The sequence below is a fragment of the Pimephales promelas genome, chromosome 1 (genome assembly GCF_988280905.1).
Source record: "Pimephales promelas chromosome 1, fPimPro1.hap1.1, whole genome shotgun sequence".
NCBI lineage: Eukaryota > Metazoa > Chordata > Actinopteri > Cypriniformes > Leuciscidae > Pimephales > Pimephales promelas.
The window spans coordinates 2,258,489-2,281,225 of NC_142769.1; the positions used below are offsets into that span (position 1 = coordinate 2,258,489).

General features: G+C 39.7%; 1 protein-coding gene across 3 annotated transcripts in view; it reads left to right on the forward strand.

Annotated features, from left to right (window-relative positions):
- The window catches only part of adamts7 (ADAM metallopeptidase with thrombospondin type 1 motif 7), a 73,869-nt gene extending 51,785 nt beyond the window's left edge, over nucleotides 1–22,084 (forward strand). For 2 of the 3 annotated variants that reach the window (XM_089134640.1, XM_089134662.1), the window contains 8 exons: nucleotides 1,918–2,044; nucleotides 4,111–4,324; nucleotides 6,084–7,670; nucleotides 9,158–9,310; nucleotides 9,394–9,567; nucleotides 9,655–9,801; nucleotides 12,195–12,357; nucleotides 20,263–22,084. In XM_089134640.1, the coding sequence (XP_088990766.1) occupies nucleotides 1,918–2,044; nucleotides 4,111–4,324; nucleotides 6,084–7,670; nucleotides 9,158–9,310; nucleotides 9,394–9,567; nucleotides 9,655–9,801; nucleotides 12,195–12,357; nucleotides 20,263–20,411 (2,714 nt within the window). In that variant the 3' untranslated portion in view covers nucleotides 20,412–22,084. Of the gene's footprint in view, nucleotides 1–1,917; nucleotides 2,045–4,110; nucleotides 4,325–6,083; nucleotides 7,671–9,114; nucleotides 9,311–9,393; nucleotides 9,568–9,654; nucleotides 9,802–12,194; nucleotides 12,358–20,262 lie in introns of those variants that run through there. The other variant, XM_089134692.1, reaches the window with a different exon arrangement.
- Nucleotides 22,085–22,737: the final 653 nt, after the last annotated feature.

The following is a 22,737-nucleotide window of genomic DNA, read 5'->3' on the forward strand; positions in this document are numbered from 1 at the left end:
GCTGTATTCTAATAAGGCTTGATCATGCAGTCATCTTGTTCATAACTAAACTGCATGCAGTGTAAAGGGCCTTTCACACTGAACACGATTAAGAATTATCGTTATTTTTTCCATAATTAATCCACCAATGAACATTTTAAATCAACACCTCTAATGTGGGATTCTACGGAGGCGTGTTGCATTCACTTGAAGAAAAAAAATCTACTCTGTTTTTCTGAATTAACGAGTTAATTTTTCATGAGAAAAAAAATTTGCTCTGTTTTTCTGAATTAATGAGTTAATTTTTCATGAGAAAATTTTTTTTTGCTGTGTTTTTCTGAATTAACGAGTTAATTTTTCATGAGAAAAAAATTTTTTGCTCTGTTTTTCTGAATTAATGAGTGAATTTTTCGTGAGAAAAAAGTTTTTGAGTTTTTTTCAAAAAAAAAAAAAATTCCATGAAAAATTAACTCGTTAATTCAGAAAAACAGAGCAAAAAAAAATCCATGAAAAATTAACTCGTTAATTCAGAAAAACAGAGCAAAATATTTTTTTCTCATGAGAAATTAACTGGTTAATTCAGAAAAACAGAGTAGATTTTTTTTCTTCAAGTGAATGCAATACACCTCAGTAGGATTCTGTTGAACATATGACATTGTATACATGGAGATCAGGTCTGTCTTTTGGGGGTCACACCAATCAGTGCAGACGGACACATGGGCCCCGGGGCCCTTTAGCCCATCTGTTTCATCTGATTACAGTCTTCAAACACCTGTGAAGGACTGTGGGTCTTTTTATCTCTTTGTTGGACACTTTGCTTCTCAAAGCGGTCAAATAAAGGTCGAGACCAGCCCGAGGATGAGGAGAGTACACAACAAGAGTCAATTCAATTTCTAAGGTAGAATAGTAATAGAGTAATGAAGGTGGTTAGTATCAGAGGCCATGAATTTGCTCATCTCAGCTCAAGATGTTCTTACATTCAAAGAGAGGAAAATAGGATAATCAGAAAAAGATTATAGGCTGGTGCTCGTGTTCGTAAAGGCAAACTGAATTATTAATAAATAAAATAATATTAAGAGACTTGTCATGCAGGTAAATTTTCAGTTTAGTGTTGAATATAAGCATAAAAGAGAGTGAAATGCCACTAACACTACATATTAATGATAATAAAAATACATTTTATTTCTAATGCACTTTATATTTAAGACGAACCTCAAAGTACTACAGGTATGATCATAAAAACACCATTGTAAAATATATAAAGTGCAAGGTTAAAATTCATAAGAAACTTTTATTGGCATTTTCCCCCTGATTTGATCATATTTTTATAATACTATTAGAAAAATAATGTGTTTACACCTATTGGCTAATTGATCATGGAAAGTAAATGAACTTAAACGTTTGACTAAATTGTTGAAAATCATTGTGGGAAACACTGGTTAGTTAACAGGAGATAACAATGAACAATACTTGCAGTATTTAATAATCTTAGTTCATGTGAATTTCAACATTTACTAATCCATTTTTAGGATCCAAATTTGTATCTGTTAAAATATTAAATAAAACAAGTTGAAAAATAAAGTGTTCCCGAATACATTGTTCAATGCAAATTCATGTAAGTTAATGCATTAACGGATAAGACCTTAATAAGGGATCCAATGAATAAACCGTATTTAGATTTTTGGTAACCTTTAATATTGCATAATATTTATATATATTTATAATTTAATATTTGTAATATAAAATGTGTGTATTAATTTGAGCTTTTTTCCCTTTGAAGAAGGGCAGGCTGTGGTACAGTTGTCAACTTTCTCTGTTAAAATGCCAGACGATTCCATAATTTACCCTTTTCTGTGATTGCCGCATGTTAAGTGCATACTTGTGTGCATTAGCAAATGTACCTTTTTCTAAACCACTGATTTTTTTTTGTTTTTCCAGGTGTGCAAAGGCAAGTTGTACACTGTGTGGAGAGAACGTCTGGGATCGTTGAGGAGCATTACTGTGATCAGTCTGCTAGGCCTGATGACAAGCAAACTACCTGTAATAAGGGCTCATGTCCAGCCATGTGAGTTTTACTGCTGAACAGCCCTATGCTTTACTCACCCATCAGCAGCAGCACGCTTGGTGGCTTTTAAAGGGATACTTCAGCTCTGGAAAGATGAATGTGTATTTAAATGGGTCATTTATGTAGAAGAAATGTGAAATTACTTTTGACTTTGGAGCTTTGTAGACTGAGAAAAGCCAGAACATGTATTTTTGGCTTATGTGGATGAAAGACAACAACTCCCAGAATGCACTTGCTCCTACGAGGCCACGCCCACTGGTAACAGAGCGCAGTAGTTAAACAACAACTCTAGGCTACTAGTGAGTCTCTGTGATGAGTCTGGCCAAAAATGTGTTTCGAGATCGCCCAAAATGTCCTGGATTCGGCTTTTGCGTCCTACAGTCGCCGTTCATTATGTTTACTGTGGCGAGCGGGACGAGTGAGGGCCGCGGGAGAACGGCGCGAGTCATGTTTACTGTGGCGAATTATTCCGATTTGCAGATTCACCAATCGGAATGAATTCAGTTAGATTGAAACAAAATTGCATGTGTGAATGGCGAAATGAATGGCGACTGCAGAAAGCAAAAGCTGAATCCCGGATATCGACGGCCGGACATGTCCGGGAAAAAGAGGATGGTAACCCCGACAGATTCTCCACAGAACAAGAGCTTAGCTTCCAAACAAAGATGGCCGACACTATGTGTTCATTATCTGAGTGAGATCGCCCTCTATGGGTGGGTTGAGGACATGCGGGACAGACCCGACTACTGACTGTAGTCTTTAGCCTCTGGACAAACAATCCTCCGATGACTAGGGGTGTAACAATATATCGTGCCACAATATATCGCAATACAAAAATGCAACAATATGTATCGTGAATAGTTCCCAAAATAAAACTTACTGTGTGAGGAAAAAATTCTCAGTACTAAATTAAACTACTATATATAATTAGGGTTGGGTATCGTTTGAATTTGAACGATTCTGATTCCGATTCCTTGTTTCGATTCCGGTTCCTAACGATTCTCGATTCCGATTCTTTTAAGAGGCAGGGTCAAAAAAGTTTAGCTAACCAACGGTTTTTCTGAAGGAAATAATCCTTTCTGAAGGAAATACTCCTTCTGTCACAAATTTTGCATTTTGCCGAGATTTCGTTATTTTTAGAAAGGTGAAGCCACACTTTGGACCGCCGACGTAAGTTACTCATGTTCGACTCGCGCGGTTATGCCAACGCTTCTTCGTTGGTGTTGTTCAACAATTTCTTCTTCCAGTCGGCGGACTATGAATATCGAAACAAGGAATCGAAATTTTAACTTTTGAACAATTCTGGGAAAAACGAAAAGTTAGTCCCGGTTCCAATCGATACTCGATTCTCGATAACCAACCCTATATATAATGTTGATTATAATGTATAATAATGCAATGGAGGTATATTTGTGGGTCCTTATAATGCTAATAACTTGACCAGTAAAAAGTGTCCAACATTATTTAAAAATACATCTAAATATATCTAGTCAGAAAAAGTGCAAGAATATTCGTCTAAAATAATTCTATATTTTCAGCTTCAGAATCATGAATATTGTTATTCTGGTGGCACCATTGTCCTTGGGTTACAAGCCTATTCACCCACAATGTAATATCAAATCAACAGTAGGCTACATTTTTTGTTAACCTATTATCATATGTTTTGGAGTAATATCACATCCCTTTAAAGGGATACTCCACTTTTTTTGGAAATAGGCTCATTTTACAACTCCCCCAGAGTTAAACAGTTGGGTTTTACCGTTTTCGAATGTATTCAGACGATTTTCTGATATTTAGAAGAATATCAGTGAACAGACAGTTTCTGGTCTCATTGACTTCTATAGTATATTTTTTTCCTACTATAGAAGTCAATGAGACCAGAAACTGTCTGGTAAGTGATATTCTTCTAAATATCAAAAAATCGTCTGAATGGATTTGAAAACGGTAAAACTCAACTGTTTAACTCTGGGGGAGTTGTAAAATGAGCCTATCTCCAAAAAAAAGTGGAGTATCCCTTTAAGTGCAGTAAGATTACAGTAATTCCTGTGGTGTTTCTTTGTCATCAGATGGTGGGTTGGAGAGTGGCAGAAGTGCTCATCTAGCTGTGGGGACATGGGGCTTAGGAAGAGAACAGTGCTGTGTATTCGGAGCCTAGGGCTGGATGAGCAACAAGCGCTTCAGCCCACTGAATGTCAACACTTGCCTAAGCCCGAGTCAATCGTCCCGTGTAACACACGCGTGTCCTGTCCTGCTGACTGGACTTCAGGAAGCTGGTCTGAGGTGAGCCGGCTTTTACGTACGAAGTTCTGTCGTGAAACTCTAGATGGCGCAGGTCCTTAACTCAACCTGCTTGCAATCACATCATTCTCTCTAGGGCACAGCTGATTGGTCCTGCTGTTTCAGTGGCCAATGAGCTCGCTGCTCATCCTTCAAATATCGGTCAGCATTTGCTGTAGCAGTTTCAGAAACCCTCCACCTTCCCCAGCTCCACCTGTATAGATCTGCTATGGGTAATTCATGTACACTGTATTGTACAGCAGCAGCATGTCTTACTTGCTCACAGCAGCGTGTCGTGTGTGTATTGGCAATTAGGCAGGAGCGACTCTCGGCAATAACAGCAAAAGCGTATCATACCTATTCCGCCAAGACCAAACATATCAACATTGTCATATCCTTTACACTCTGAGAGTTGTCATGATTGAAATCAGATTATGACATTCTTGAAGAGTACAGAATGATCTGTGAAGAAAGGTTTTACTGAGATTGTAGCATTATAGGAGCGCTATATATACATATATATAAATATATATTAGGGTTGTGCAAAAATTAATTGCGATTAATCGCATCCAAAATAAAAGTCTGTGTTTACATAATATAGTTGCGTGTGCTGTATATAATTATTTTGTATATATAAATACCTATGCATGCATGTATATATTTAAGAATTATTTGCGCTTAAATTCTGTATATTTATATATATAATTACATAATCTATATTATATAAATATAAATATTTTATATATGAATAACAAATTTTCTTAAATATATACTTGCATGTGTGTGTATTTATATATACAAAATAATTATATACAGCACACACAAATATATTATGTAAACACAGACTTTTATTTTGGATGTGATTAATCGCAATTAATTTTTGCACAGCCCTAATATATATATATATATATATTAGTTCTGGGCATTGATTATGTATGTATTTAAGAAATATTTGCATGTATATAGCCTACTGAACATATATTAATGCATAATTGATATTATATATAAATATTAATATTTTATAAATAACACATTTTTCTTAAATATATACATGAATATGTGTGTATTTATACAAAATAATTATACATACAGTATATATATACACAGTATATTAGGGCTGTCAAACGATTAATCGCGATTAATTGCGATTAATCGCATCCAAAATAAAAGTTTGTGTTACATATATAAATCTATATACAGTATATACATGAAAATATTTCTTAAATATATACAAGCATGTATGTGTATTTATATATATAAAATAATTATACACAGTGCACCCACATATATTATGTAAACACAAACTTTTATTTTGGATGCGATTAATCCTGATTAATCGCTTGACAGCTCGTTATTTATATAAATATATATGATCTGTGCATTAAAAAATATAGATTTATTTTTTTCTGATTATTATTAAATAAAAAAATAAGGTTTGAACCAAACTATGGATTTGAGTAGATTTGACTGTAACTAGTATCATTTTCATGCTATCAGAACTATCTCAATACCACAATATTTGAGCTGAGGTGAACATATAATCTTCACAATAATGCTGTCGATACTACAAACACTATACATGCTTCATGACTACTCCCTACTTTCCCATAAGACGAGCTTCAGATTGTGTTTCATGGGATAAAACTGCACAAAGGCGACGCTTTTAAACTCTTTTGACTCATTGATATACAGAACGGTCTCACTTGCTGTTTTTAAATCGATATTCTGACTTGACAGCTCTTACCGTCTGCTTCTTCCTCAGTGCTCAGTGAGCTGTGCATCTGGTGTCCGCATACGTGACGTGACCTGCAGCTGGAATACCGGTGAAGACTGTGATCCGAAAGCCAAGCCTAATTCAACCATGCCATGCTACGCTAAGGACTGCTCCATAAACTCGGACATCTTTGGCAACGACTGGTCAGGAAGTGGAGCGTCCAGCAAAGAGTTTTTCAATGAGATAAAAGCTATACCTCATGACGGTCTTACTCTAAATCAGCCGAGGGGCAATGTTGACCTCAATGACATTATAGAAGATGATTTCTCACATTACAGTCATATTGAAAAGTCCTCGGAAAATTCGATTGTGAAAAATCTTCAAGTTGATGATTTTTACTATGACTATAACTTTATAAAATTCCACGAGGATCTGTCTTATGACCTTAATAAAGACGAAAAGGATATGTTTGATAACTCAGGAATAAAACATGGAGGGACAGATGTCCCCGTAACTACCTCTTCTGCAAACCAATACAGTCCCACCACTATTCGCTTTGACAGCATTACAGCTACTGAAGGTCATGGACCTCAAAAGAAAGACGTACTGGAGGAAAATAATGATGAGCTATTTGCTGAGGACTATTTTCTGCCTGTCATTACAACAACTGAACCCTCCTCTGTAGCGACCAGGTTATTTAACAAATTGAAGGCATCAGACTTTGATATTGGCTTGAGTCCGGACATCAGTATTACAAGGAAACCTCCATCCACTGCAGATGTGTCCCCTCAGGACAAGCTTACATTATCATATGGAACTGTGCCAAACATCTTTTTAACTCAAGAAACACATGTAAGCTTGAACGGAAAGTCAAATAACAACGACGAATACAAAGGCAGTCAAAAAGATGAAGATGTTCCTGTGGGTGAAAGTGACTGGGAAAGCTTTCAACCTCAGCATAGTACTCAAAATTATGAACCGAAAAGGCTGTTTCGGTTTGAGAACAGACACGTTTATAATCCCACTACTCAATTACAATGGATTACGACCTCGCCGCCAGTCTCGCTGAGTGCAACTTCTCAACCAATGGATCTTCTACGCAGTGCTCCCAGTGAAGATTTCACTGTCCAAACAACTAAAACGAAGGCTAGTGAACCATGGTCCGCTGTAACGACCTCAGATAGCCTTTCTCAAGAGTCTTCTCCGTCTCTAACTTCCTCTATCCCAGCCAAACATTACAGTAGCATGACCTCAGCAGCTGGAACAACAGCTCTACCTCCTACAGAAACGGAAAGTGACTTTGAGCCCCCACTCTTCACTCCGACTGAGATTCCTGACACTACAATCGCAGCAGAACTTCACAGTTCAATCGGGCCTAGAATAGAGCCTTGGGGAACTCCGATCCCCTTACCTCGCTTGACAGAGACTGGCAACAATGAGATTATTATTTCCCGAACACTTAGACCTACTGGGCTGAACCCGACTCTCTCTACTCCTACTGAGCAGCCATCTCAGGACATTAGCATTGAGCATTCAGTGCATTCTTCTAGCCCTATGATGCCCACTGGGCTGGTCATGTCTTCCCTTTCCCCCTCGGCCTTCCCTGCACACTGGAAAAAAGGCAACTGGAGTGCTGTGAGTAGCTAATTATGCATTCCTCACATTCTCTAGATATGAAACCAGCATGGGCTGAGAAACAGCAGGCGGCCACCATGATTAGAGTCCTTGAATTATGCTGACGCCACAGTTTTGGGTTTCAAAACAAACATAGCTTTGTCTTTCAGGTTATTTTAGCAACAAAAATCGATACAAGGGTCAGGTGGTACAGCTGTCCATCCTTAAAGTCAGACATTAGCCATGTTTCCATTCACCCATTTTATGTGAATTTTAGGATATTGCATAAAAAAAAAAAACACTGGATGGAAATGCCAAGATGTGCATAAATTAAAAAATGTGTATTAAAAAAAAAACGTTTTTTTTATCCAATAAGAGCTTTCGGTACTTTCCTGTTATCCGGACCCCACCATATAACATTTAGGAACTAATGTTATCCCTGATTGGTCTTAACCCCAGTGACAGGTAGGTTTAGGGGCGGGGTTAGGGGTAGGCCATCGTCCCTGATTGGTCTTAACCCCAGTGACAGGTAGGTTTAGGGGCGGGGTTAGGGGTAGGCCATCATCCCTGATTGGTCTTAGCCCCAGTGACGGGTAGGTTTAGGGGCGGGGTTAGGGGTAGGCCATCGTCCCTGATTGGTCTTAACCCCAGTGACGGGTAAGTTTAGGGGCGGGGTTAGGGGTAGGTCATCGTCCCTGATTAGTCTTAACCCCAGTGACGGGTAGGTTTAGGGGCGGGGTTAGGGGTAGGCCATCATCCCTGATTGGTCTTAGCCCCAGTGACGGGTAGGTTTAGGGGCGGGGTTAGGGGTAGGCCATCATCCCTGATTGGTCTTAACCCCAATGACTGGTAGGTTTAGAGGCGGGGTTAGGGGTAGGCCATCATCCCTGATTGGTCTTAACCCCAGTGACGGGTAGGTTTAGGGGCGGGGTTAGGGGTATGCCATCATCCCTGATTGGTCTTAACCCCAGTGATGGGTAGGTTTAGGGGCGGGGTTAGGGGTTGGCCATCGTGGGGTCCAGATAACAGGAAAGTCCCGAACTTTCTTACATGACTGCATTCTCAAACAAGGAAGCAAGATAACATGATCGCATTTATTGCGCTTCATCTGGATGTTCTGAGGCACTGGTAATTGATTGTATTTTCTTAGTAATAATTGGCGGCAGCAGTTAATCAGAAAGTTACGATTTTGTTCTCTTCAAGTCACTGGATGGAAACTGTGCTATTTTTTGCAAATGTTTTATGTGATCGTCCAAGTTAAATTCAAAACTTTGAATGTGAACATAGCTAGTGTGTATGTGTACGCCAGGTTTCATAACCTGAAAATCAAAGGGATGATATATTAATAATAATGTTGTTGAAGCCCGTAACCGCTAATGTTTAAAGGTAATTTGATAAGGTAGTTAATAAAAATGTTGATCCAGGAATGGGTCTTGGATAAATTAATTTTGCATGCCTGTTTCAGTGTCAACCGATACTTCAATACTACAAATGATTTTGTATGGTAGTGCTCCACAAGTTGTGGGCTTGGTGCCATCTGGAGATCAGTGTCCTGCAGCACTGGTGAAGAATCAGACTGTGATTTAGCTACTAGGCCCGTGCCAGCGCGCCGCTGCTACCTTCGACCCTGCTCTGCATGGAAAATTGGAGAGTGGACTAAAGTAAGTCCACATGCATGCAGCCAAACCTAAAATTAATGAATTTCCAGCGACTGACAAAACAATGGACGTTTCTATTTTGGCAGTGCTCGAAAAACTGTGGTGTAGGAGTGAAGGTTCGAGAGATTCATTGTTACGACACACGGGATCAAAGGTTGCTGAGGCCGTTTCATTGTCAGGCCACCTCCCCTAGACCTCCTGTCCGGATTCCCTGTAACATCCACAACTGTTTAGATTGGTACACCTCCTCTTGGGGGCAGGTAAAGGAGCTGGTCTCCCCTCCTTAGCTCTTTGGTTCTGTTTCCTTACCTTCACTCGACTCTCTTCATCTCCATCTATGACTACAGTGTTCAGAGCTGTGTGGAGTTGGGGAGCAACAGAGGCTGGTCACTTGCCCTGAAACTGGGAAATGTGATGACGACGGGAAGCCCAGCTACATCCAGACTTGCAACATCCATCCATGCAATCAGTGGATTACTGGATCCTGGGGTCAGGTGAGGGTCATACGTAGTTCACTTTTGAAAAAACGTTTGCTGATAATTTACTCACCCCTATGTCATCCAAGATGTCCATGTCTGCCTTTCTTCAGTCGAAAAGAAATTAAGGTTTTTGATGAAAACATTCCAGGATTTTTCTTCATTTAATGAACTTCAATGGGAACCAAACGGTTCAAGGTCCAAAAGACAGTTTCAGTGCAAACTGCAAACTGTTCAAAGGGCTTTAAGCGATTCCAGACGATGAATAAGGGTCATACCTAGCGAAACGATCGCTCATTTAATAAATAAAAAACAAAGTTTAAGTTTTATAAGCACAAATACTCGCCTTGCTCTGTTCTGTGATGCGCGTTCGTGACTCTTCTGTTCAAACTCGAAGAATCTTTTTCCGAGTCATTTGGTTCATTCAACGAACAAAACGAACGAAATGACTCAGAAAAAGATTTGTTCATTTTGATGAACGAGTTCGAACAGGAGTCACACAGAACAGAGCAAGGCGAGCATTTGACTTAATTTCTTATCGACTGAAGAAAGAAAGACTTGGACATCTTGGATGACATGGGGGTGAAAAGTTTTTTTCAAAAGTTAACTACTCCTTTAAGGAAGCATTTGATTTTTACAAGTCACCAGGTTTAACAGTGTGTCTCTACACTAGATAACAATTGATGCATACGAAGATGTGAAACAAATAGCCCAGATAATCGGAATTAGATGGACACCATTTGCTGCTTTCTGTTCAGAATCTCAGATTTTATTTATTGAACAACATTAAAACCCCAAAACATCTGTTTGGTTATATAAGTGCAGATCAGTGAGCGAACAACACAGCATAAAACTAGAAGACTGCAAAGAAGAAGAAAGTGGAGCCCGACCGATAAAGGATTTAGAAGGCCGATACCGATACAAAAAATTGTTGGTTTTAAAATCCGATATTCCGATATATCGGCCGATATTTTTATTTTTTTTCCAGAAATGCGCAACAAAATATTAACAGATTTCCCTAACATTAGTTATTTGTAGTTATGTATAAGTTTTAACTAAAATAATAAGAAAATGCATTTTAAAAAGAAACTTTTTTCTTTTATTGTCGCAACAGAACATTGCCCTCTGGTGGACAAACTATACAACTCCAACACTCATGACATGTTTCAAGCTTGTTTCGCCCATTTTTATTTTAATGTTGAAATATTAATTTATCGGCCATTATAACTGCCGATACCGATAGTTTGGAAAATGCCTAATATCAGCCGATAATATCGGTCTGGCTCTAAACCTTGTTACATCTCGTGACTGGTTTGAATGTAAAAGTGAAGATTGGTGAACAAGAATACTTTTGTAAACCCCCAACCACCCAGAACTTTGGCCAGTGTATTTATTATGTATTAGAAGGAATAAAAAAGATGTACAAGCAAACATTTCTTTGAAAGTTACAGATTAATGTCGTTTTTTTCTGTTGTGGCAATTTCTGAAAATGGCAATATCCCAAATAGTGGACGAAAATTACAGAATGATTCATGGGTAATTTTCTCTCATTCGGTTTTTCATTCAGGTAAAGATATGTAATGGACTATTCACAGTGTGTGCAGAATGTCAAACTTAAACGTAGGAAGCAACAGAATTGGACAATCAGTGAAGTAAAGTGCGGGTATCTGAGAGTTACAGTAATGGGCATAAACAAAGGTAGGGATGTGCCGAAAGGTTGTGAAAGCTGCCTGTGGTAGGGGTTGAATGACAACAACACTATGTTGCTGTCTGGGAGTGTTCTTATGAGAAAATATTCAACTTTGTGCATCACCTTTTTAATTCTACGGGTCAGAGAGACGGTCACTGTTTTCATGCACTAAAATAATCCATTTATAATTGGATTGGTGGCTCAATCAGACTTCATGTAAACACTTCAATCGATGCAAATTCAACTCAATCTGAATGATATTTAAATTGGATTGAAAGGTGTGGTGAATAAAAAAACACATGCACACTGCCGTGTTTTACGCTATACAAATGTGCATATGTTTATTCGCATCTCATGTCTTACAAACTCATCATGAGATTGCTAAAAGCTCTTATAATGTCTTAGATGTGTCATAAGGCAAAAAGGACGATTATGCTCATGGTATCTATAGCAATATATGTGAATCGGGCCGGAACGTTTAGGGTTCATGTAAACAGAACTTTCAGAAACTTTGGATTGGATTCATTCTGATTGATGAACATTAGTCACATGTAAACACGTCTACTGAAAATAGAAAAAAAAACTTAATGAAAATGATAGGATATGACCCGTTTGAAGACATTCATGTGTTGTCAAAACTTTGCATCTGATGGAAGATTGTTAAAGGCTGGATGGAAACCGTCCTGGGTGTTTAACAGGCTTGTCTATTGTGTGTTGGCAGTGCTCTGTGACCTGCGGAGGAGGCGTTCAGCAGCGATTGGTCAAATGTGTCAACACTAAGGCCGAGCTTGAGGACGAAAATGAGCATGTGGATTGTGATCATGAACCTCGACCAAAGAACACAAAGAAGTGTAACGTTCATGACTGTGACAGCGCCCCCTCTGGTGAGTAGAGCTTTGTGTGCTAGCCAGAGACAATGTACAAATTCAGGGTGCACTTTCATTTCATTTTTCATTTCATAAAGTGCCCCCATTAAAGGAGTAGTTCATTTAAAAAAAAAAAAACTTGTGCTGATAATTTACTCGTCCCCATGTCATCCAAGATGTCCACGTCTTTCTTTCTTCAGTCGAAAAGAAATTAAGGTTTTTCATGAAAACATTCCAGGATTTTTCTCCATATAATGGACTTCAATGGGAACCAAACGGTTCAAGGTCCAAAAGAGAGTTTCAGTGCAAACTGCAAACTGTTCAAAGGGCGTTAAATGATTCCAGATGATAAATAAGGGTCGTATCAAGCAAAACGATCGCTCATTTAAAAAAAGAAAAAAAGAAAAAGTTTTATGAGCTCAAATGTTCGTCTTGCTCTGTTCTGTGATGTGTGTTCGGAACTCTCCTGTTCGAACTCGTTCATCAAAATGAACAAATCAAATCAAAATGAAGTCAATTCGTTCATTTCGTTCGTTGACTGAACCAAATGACTCGAAAAAAGGTTCATTCATTTTGATGAGTGAGTCAATTCGTTCATTTCGTTCGTTGAATGAACGAAATGACTCGAAAAAAAGATTTTTTTTCATTTTGATGAACGAGTTCGGACAGGAGAGTCACAAACGCGCATCACAGAACAGAGCAAGGCGAGCATTTGAGCTTATAAAACTTAAACATTTTTTTTTTTTTTAATGAGCGATCGTTTTGATTGATAAGACCCTTATTCATCGTCTGGTGTCGTTTAAAGCCCTTTGAACAGTTTGCACTGAAACTGTCTTTTGGACCTTGAACTGTTTGGTTCCCATTGAAGTCCATTATATGGAGAAAAATCCTGGAATGTTTTCATCAAAAACCTTAATTTCTTTTCGACTGAAGAAAGAAAGACATGAACATCTTGGATGACACGGGGGTGAGGAAATTATCAGCAATCGTTTTTTTTAAAAGTGAACTACTCCTTTAAGCTTTTTTGGATATTTCCTCTCATAAAAAGAGGGGGAAAAAAGAAAGAAGTGATTCTGAACTGCCTGCATAATGCCAGCGCCAGCGCCTGCCTGCGCGCAACACACTTTGTCCTGCCCTCATACACTGTAGTTGTAGCTGAGACTGGACGAGATTGGATCATGTTGTCGACATGATGATGATGTTTGCACTTCCAAAAGACTTGTGCTAAAATTGATTCAAACAGAAACATTTTGTTGTATTGCTTGGACAAACCTTGTGTGCTCAAATCAGTATGCTCTGGTAAGTAATGGTGTGTGTTATTGTGAACTGCAGTTACCTGGTAGCATGCATACTAATGACATTTGTAGGTTTAAAAAGAAATTGCCTTGCATTTATCAGCAATCATAGAGAGAGAGAGAACACTTTTATCCCCCGAGTTTGCTATTCAACGATCCGTTAAATGCTGCACCTCTAGATTGGTTTGGCTTGATCATTACCGGTTGCTGAAGACTCAGACAGAATGCCTGTGCCATTTACAAACCCCTGAATCCTCCTTCGTTGCTGATCTTTTAACATGGGAAAGCTGTGTCCACTGTCCAAAACACCAGACAATGATTATTCTCTGATATATAAAGAGAACGACACTGGTCTATTACATGAACAAGAGTTGTAGTCTCAGAAAATAAGACAAAAGACATCATTCTATGATCTTTGCATAGAATTGAGATGAAATGGCATTCATTCACAACCTGTTGTTTTTACTGGAATAATATATTATTCAAATATTGTCCTTGATTTGAGGTTCACAGATAGCAGTTATCACCAAATTGGAAATTAATAAGCATAAAAATGCTCACTTCGTTAACCTTTACATACCCCTTTGAGGAATTCCAGTCACTTCGCTCTTCTTCAAGTAATACAGCTCACCTGTCTCCTAGCCTTTAATTAGTATCGTCATTACTTTGAGATGTCCTGCCAGGCCTGTTATGTGCTAGCGCTGAGAAAATTGCTTTGGCTCAGTGTGCTAATTAAAATCTAATTCGTGATGAGCTGTTTGGTGGTATATGTGTTTAAATCCTTACCTTTTTAAATAAATTATCCAGGAAATCCACCCACGTTTGATTGGTTTTGGGAAAAGCAATGTTTGCTCGTTATTATTTCACCCGATTGCAGGTCACTAGTACTTCATGATTATTTTTAACATGATTATGCCACCATGTTGTGCGCAAGCGTTTTCAAGATGAAACACCTCAGTAATCATTAAGACTTGATGTATTATTTATTTTAATCCATACAGACTTTTCAGGCCTCAAGATGTTGTTCTGTTGCAGACCTTGAATTTTACCTTTCATAGCGCGGAGAATTTCAATTTTTTTCCCTTGGCAATAACCTTTTTTAATGCGATTTTAGTCTTCAGGTACAAAATGTATTACTTAGGGGAATACTAGGGCCTGGTTTCCACCTAGTATTAAAATGCTTTTTAAATGCATCTCCTGTGGCCACTTTTGCTCAGATATCCTCAAGAGCTTCCTCTCTTATTTCGTCACACTTTACATTACTTCCTTGGACATGCAGAATGTTACGTGGATTACAAACAATCGAGAAAGGAAATGAATGAAAAGGATAAAGATGGATGGATAGACGGTTGGTTGCTTGGTTGGTTGGTTGGTTGGTTGGACTGTTGGATGGATGGATGGATTGATGGTTGGTTGATTAGTTGGACTGTTGGTTGGATGGATGGACTGTTGGATGGATGGATGGATTGATGGTTGGTTGATTAGTTGGACTGTTGGTTGGATGGATGGACTGTTGGATGGATGAATGGATGGATGGATGAATGGATAGGTGGTTAGTTGGTTGGTTGATTGGTTGGACTGTTGGTTGGTTGGCTGGCTGGATGGATGGATGGTTGGTTGGTTGGTTGGTTGGATGGTTGGTTGGTTGGTTGGTCGGATGGTTGGTTGGTTGGATGGATGGTTGGTTGATAGGTTGGACTGTTGGTTGGTTGGATAGATGGAGTGTTGGATGATGGATGGATGGATGGTTTGTTGGTTGGTTGGATGGACTGTTGGATGGATAGACTGTTGGATGGATGGATGGATGGACTGTTGGATGGATGATAGACTGTTAGATGGATGGATGGACTGTTGGATGGATGAATGGATTGATGGTTGGTTGATTGGTTGGATGAATGGACTGTTGGATGGATGAATGGATGGATGGATAAATGGATAGATGGTTAGTTGGTTGGTTGGTTGGTTGGTTGGTTGATTGGTTGGATGGATGGATGGACTGTTGGATGCATGGATGGTTGGTTGGTTGATTGCAGATGGTTGACTGTTGGATGGATAAATGGATAGATGGTTAGTTGGTTGGTTGGTTGGTTGGATGGATGGATGGATGGATGGATGGACTGTTGGATGGATGGTTGGTTGGTTGATTGCAGATGGTTGACTGTTGGATGGATGGATGGTTGGTTGATTGGACTGTTGGTTGATTGGACTGTTGGTTGGATGGATGGATGGTTGGTTGATTGGTTGGATGGAAGGACTGTTGGATGGATGATGGATGGGTGGATGGATGGACTGTTGGATGGATGGATAGACGGACTGTTGGATGGATGGGTGGATGGATGGATGAATAGATGGATGGACTGTTAGATGGATGGATGAACTGATGGATGGATGGATGGTTGGTTCTCCCATAGAGGAAAGACTGTTCCATTGGTCAATGGTCACCCTATCACCCACAATCTCTTCATGGTCTGAGGCATACGACACACAAAAAGTGGCAAAAAGTGGCTTAAATTTGCTATGTGAGACTACCTTAATTTCCATTTGTACCCATGTAAAGCAACATGAAGTAAGATTTTTTTTACCTTAAAATAATGTTTCTAAAATGGTTTGAGTGGTTCATTGAGTCGTAACAGGGTGAAAGACACCCTTATGCCTTCCTATATCTGCTATAACCACGCCATGTAAGATTGCCAGATCGGGTCGCGTTTCTGTGGTTCTAATAAGACAGAAGAAAACTACAAATCTGACTTGCTTTACGTCAAGCTTTACAATAGTCATTATTTAGTTTTTCTTCGTTTCTGATGTCGCAATACATCACACTTTCATGAAATCAAGCAACATGCTCTACCTTGCCTTTGGACATCATTCATTCCAAAGCCGGCGCTGGATAAACAGCGAGTGTGTGTGCGGCAGTCGGCTGCGGTAGGATCAGTTATTTATCACAGCGGTAATGGGCAATTCCACTTCCAACCTGTAGGAAAAGTTACTTGGTGTTGCTTTAAAGATTTAGTTGGTTGATACATTAAACTAGATCTAGACTCCCAGCCATGGAATAGTTAACTTCAGCCATCTCCTTTCTTTGTTTCAGTTTGTTTGTTGGTGTTGGATTGTAAATTAATGCGCTTCTTGACCAGCTACCCAAAACCTGGTCCTGTTGGCACATATTGTCATAGTGTCAGCTGGAGGATCAAACAACCGTTGGTATTTCTGAGGGTTTTTCTGTCCTGGGTTCCTTCTGTGGATTTCCCCACTCTAGATTTGTAAATGATGGCTCCCCAAAGGGCTATTAATAGGACTGTTTTTTTTTTCTTCCTGTGCCTCAGATAATAACCTCTTTTGGCAAGGCACGCTGCAGATGAGATCACCTCACTGACAGTGTTTTGGATGTTAAGAGAGGTCTTGCATAAGTGTTTGGATTGAATTCTTTTGACGCTGTCCAAATAGATCACAAGTGGATTTTAATGGCATTTTAACAGAAGTCAGCTGTTACTTTCTTACACCGTTTTTTGGAAATGTTTCCCCAGATCTCCAGCTAACAAAATGATGTGCTAAGAATATTTTGCTTTCCCATTAAGTCATAAAATCTTTTTTGAATGTTCTCTGAAAGGTCAAAATACTTTTGAAATGTTTTTTTCTTGGTTCTGCGAACATTAAGGTACGAACATCCATAATTTTACAATTTTGCAGGAACTCTGGAAACGTTTCAGAACATTCAAATGTAACAAGTATAACTTTTAAAAGTGCAACTAAACGTTTCAGGTAAAAAAAAAAGTTCCAGGAACGATGTTTAAACTTTTTTTTTTTTTTTTTTTTGCTTTGAGAACATTATTAAAGACCAGATAACTTTGGCCAAAGTTCTGGCAAGTTATGAACAAAAATTCAGTAATGGTAACATTATTTTTTGATTTATTTTTTAAGTTCCCTGTTAGCTGGGAGTCTTTAGGAAAAGTAATTGTTGACATACAGATTTGCTCCTGGAAGAATTTGAAGATTAAGTTTGAGTTTATATTCTGTGATAGTCTCTATTTGCTTTCTGTTCATTACCAATGCTGTCTACAGTAGGAGACATTAATGAGAATTGCAATTCTTATTTGCAATGCTTTCAAGGTTTTTTTTGTCCATAACAACAACAACAACAACAACAACAAATTATGATAAATACATTAGGTATTAGGTACATGAGTTAACTTGGGTAACATTAACTGAGGTAAAAGTAAGGTCAGTGGCAGATGTGATTTTGTTGGATATTATTGACGGAAGATTATAAAAATACATATTTTCATGACTATATTAATTATATGAGAAACTTGCATTTAAGAAGTATATTGACCAAATTCTGGTTTCATGTTAAAGGTTGGGGGAAATCCCTGATTGGAAAACTGATTTACAGTAGTTTCTATGAGAATGGCCCACTATCTGCTCATTTGGTTTGAGGACTGAATGAGTGACCAAAAATAAACACAAACTACATTTCCTGTATCACTCCGAGTCCTCGGCATTGTTTAAAGCAGCTCCTACAGGATGTCGGGGAGGTGGGGTGAGTTCAGACCGGATTAATGAGCCCTCTCCCAGCCCAAGGCCACTGTGTGTCACGGGACTCGGTTTGCTTCTCTGTGTGGAATAAATCATGTAAATACAGGAAGTGTGTGTGTGTGTGTGTGTGTGTGTGTGTGTGTGCAAGTCTTTCATTATCTCACACACACCATGCTTTTAAATGATTGAGTTGAAATCGGAGGTTAATATGTTAATATTCATTCTTGATTATGAATATTTAACAATCCTGAGTATATCCCAAAAAATGTATAATTGAAAGCTATGATTAAAATATTTAATAGTTGAACATTTTGGATAATTTGATTGAATGGTACAGTTAATCTACCCAACCATGCAACCATCTATCCATCCAACTATATAACCAACCATATATCCATCCATCCTTGCATCCATCAAATCCATCCAACCAACCATCCATTCCGTCCGTCCATCCATCCAACCATCCAACCATCCATCCGTCTGTCTGTCTGTCCGTCCGTCCATCCAACCAACCAACCATCCGTCCACCCGTTCGCCCAGCCATCCTATCGTCCGTCTGTCCATCCATCATCCATCCATCCGTCCATTCATCCATCCAACCGTCCATCTGCCATTCATCCTTCCATCCAACCGTCCATCCAACCATCCATCCGTCCGTCCATCCAACCAACCTTGCATCCATCTATCCAACCAACCTTGTATCCATCCATCCATCCTTGCATCCATCCATCCATCCAACCATCCATCCTTGCATCCATCCAACCATCCATCCATCCATCCATCCATCCAACCAACCGTCTGTCCCTCTATCCATCCATCCATCCATCCATCCTTGCATCCATCCATCCATCCAACCATCCATCCTTGCATCCAACCAACCTTGCATCCATCCAACCATCCATCCATCCATCCATCCATCCATCCAACCAACCGTCTGTCCCTCTATCCATCCATCCATCCAACCATCCATCCATCCACCCATCCAACCAACCGTCCAACCATCCAACCAACCGTCCATCCATCCAACCGTCTGTCCTTCTATCTATCCATCCATCCATCCATCCAACCAACCAACCAATCAACCATCCATTCATCCATCCAACCGTCCGTCCGTCCGTCCGTCCATCCATCGTGTGCATAGACATAGGCTTTCAGTGTGTGTTTTGTAAGAAGTCTATGTTTATAAATGAGTCTCTTGGACACTGAGATTTTTTTCGGACATCGGTCACAGAACGTCACTTCTCCCAGGGCAGTGTGGGAAGGCGAGGGTTCAGTGTGTGACCCCACTGATTTCAACACACTGATCTAGCAGCGCGAGGAAATGCTGTCGTGCTGAGATGTCAATGACTCCTTCTGTTGGTGGAATCATCCAGTGGAAATGCACAGAAAATCCATTTAGTATGCCAACTCTTCTGTAACTTTGCGTTGTAAACCCTTCTTTGTTTTTGGTCTCTCCTCTAAGCGTCTTTGTTTTTATCACTGTTTCAAACAAGGCTGCATACAAAGCATTTGAAGTATGCTTATAATCAGCCTTTTACAGGCACATGATGTCTTCTAACTGGTATTTAGAAAGAAAATATTTCTTGTCTTGAGGAATGTGCTGAAAAACATGCCCAACAAAGGTAAAAAAAAATGTCCCTCAGAGATTTTTTTATGGGAATATATTGCAATGTTGTGATGTGATGTCTCAGTGGCATACTATCAGAAGATGCTATACCGCTTGCGTCTGGTGATGTTTGAAGTAGATTAATCTTCTTATTTACATTTAACCTGGCACTGGGAGTCCTTTGACAAACTTGTCTATGCTTAGTGCAGAAGCATGCATCATGCACAATATACTGTGTATATCCCCCGCCTTTGTATTACATAGACATTTTAAAACAAATTTCTTAGGTTTAATACTAGTACAATTTCATTTGAAAATGCATCTTGTTGTCTCAGTTTTGGTCTTGTACTCTCGAGGTGTTGGTGTTGCTGTAATGTGTTGCCTGGCTTGAGGACAAACACCCTGATGTGTGAACGCAGTAGTGCATGCATGCGGTGCAGTGGCGAAGCGCTCTCGCTGTCTCTCATGTTCGTTCTCTCTGTCTTTCAGGTCAGTTGTGTTTACGGGACCACTTGACACTCCGCTTCTGTCAGACCCTCCGATGGCTTGGCCGATGTCAGGTGCCTTCGGTCCGGGGAAAGTGTTGCAGGACCTGCGGGCTCCCATCACGGGGCGGAGAACGCACTGCAAGCCGCTGACATACAAAGAGATTGACCGTTGTAACACAAGATTATGACACAAATACTCAAAGCAGCTACCAGACAGCTACATAGTGTCGGCCCAGATCCGGTACGCCTGGGTGTGGACCAATCCATTGTTGGACTGACTTTCTTCTGGTCTGGTCATCCCAGACAGCAACATTATCTCTGCCCAGATCCATGTGTACCGGATGTGGGCCGGATCTGAGCCGACACTATGTTGCTGTCTGGGTGTGGACCAATCCATTGTTGGACATACTTTCGTCTGGTCTGGTCATCCCAGACAGCAACATTATCTCTGCCCAGATCCATGTGGAATACCGGATGTGGGCCGGATGTGGGCCGGATCTGAGTCGACACTATGTTGGGGTCTGGGTATGGACCAATCCATTGTTGGACAGAATTTCGTCTGGTCTGGTCATCCCAGACAGCAACATTATCTCTGCCCAGATCCATGTGGAATACCGGATGTGGGCCGGATGTGGGCCGGATCTGAGTCGACACTATGTTGGGGTCTGGGTATGGACCAATCCATTGTTGGACATACTTTCGTCTGGTCTGGTCATCCCAGACAGCAACATTATCTCTGCCCAGATCCATGTGGAATACCGGATGTGGGCCGGATGTGGGCCGGATCTGAGCCGACACTATGTTGGGGTCTGGGTATGGACCAATCCATTGTTGGACAGACTTTCGCCTGGTCTGGTCATCCCAGACAGCAACATTGTCTCTGCGTGTGGAATCCACATGTACCGGATGTGTGCCGGATCTGGGCCGACACTATGTTGCTGTCTGGGATTGACCAACAGTTTATCAGGGAGCCACTTTGTCCCTACACCCTTTACCAGAACAAGTGGTGCTTATTTCCATCCATCATCTCAGATAAGTGGTAGCAAAGCAGTTCCTTGCTGAGGACATTTTTTAATTTTCTTTACTAGTTGGCAATTGATGGACCATATATATTCATAATGTTGGACATTTTAATCATATCTTTTAACCCTTCCAAGACTGCAGTTCAGTTCCCAGACAGCAATATAGTCAGTCCTTCCAGAAAAACGGGAGTTGTTTTGTGATTGTTGCGGGCAAAAATCCTTGCGGGATTAAAATATGCGGGATTTTTATGCGATGAAATTGCGGGAACTTGCAAAAATTGCAGTTTGATGAAAAAGAGAAAGTGATTCCCCAACACCCTGTTCTCACTCGGCTACCTTAAAATAACGAGTCATTTCTCATTACTTCATATGATAAGCAAGCATAACTACATCACAGAAAGTGCTGGAATATTTCAGTTCTCATCTTGTTTTATTTCAGACCTTAAAGGGTACATATCATGCTTTTAAATCGTTCCTTTTTACATATAAATCATACATTTGTGGTCTATATAAAGCGAAACTGCAATGCTTGGGTCTGAATTCCTCATTATTATAGCTCCACAGGCCCCTTTTCTGATGTGCGTCTGTGAGCAACTCGTTTTGGAGCGGCCCCCTTAAATGCAAAGGAGATGCGTCATACCCCGCCCGCTCTCCAGGTCGCGGAGTTCACGGTCGGTTCAACTCCACCCCGTTCGGCCATTTTTGTAGTTTGATTACAGATATACGATTATATAGTGTCACAGACCATTTTTATTCACACGTTAACAAAATGTCAACAAAGGAAGAGTTGTCCATCAAGTTCGATCCAGAGCGAGTGGAAAAATACGACGACGAACCTGCAGAACAACATCTTCATATACTCTAAAAATGCTGGGTTGTTTTAACCAAACTTTGGGTCAAATATGGACAAACCCAAACATTGGGTTAAAAATGTAATTAAAACATGTAACCCAATGGCTGGGTTTGTCCATATTTGACCCAAAGTTGGGTTAAAACAACACAGTATTGTGTTACAAGTGAAAGTCGATTATTTCTCTTGTTAAAACAAGCACACTAACAAGATAAATGACTACGGTCTAATCTTACCACTAAAAATCTGTATTGGTAATACGTTACGTTTAGAAAAGCATCAGAAAACACAGCATGAAGCGTGTGGGTCACTACATCCAACATTTTGACTTGCCCTCTCATAACTTCTGCATCACTGAGTTCGGACTACAAAAACGAAGTGAGAAAAAAAAATGGTGGATTGCTCGAAGTCAATGTCCTTATTTGTCAGTTCCGCTGCAAATACTGTGACGTAATTGTTCAAAATGCGTCATAGAGAACAGAAAAATCTGAACAGGTTGTAAAATATGACCAAAACAGAATATAAAGATATAAACGAAGCACCTGAAGAGAATAATTTCAACTTTTCTTTACTTATAAACACTCCAAATATACAACAAAATGGA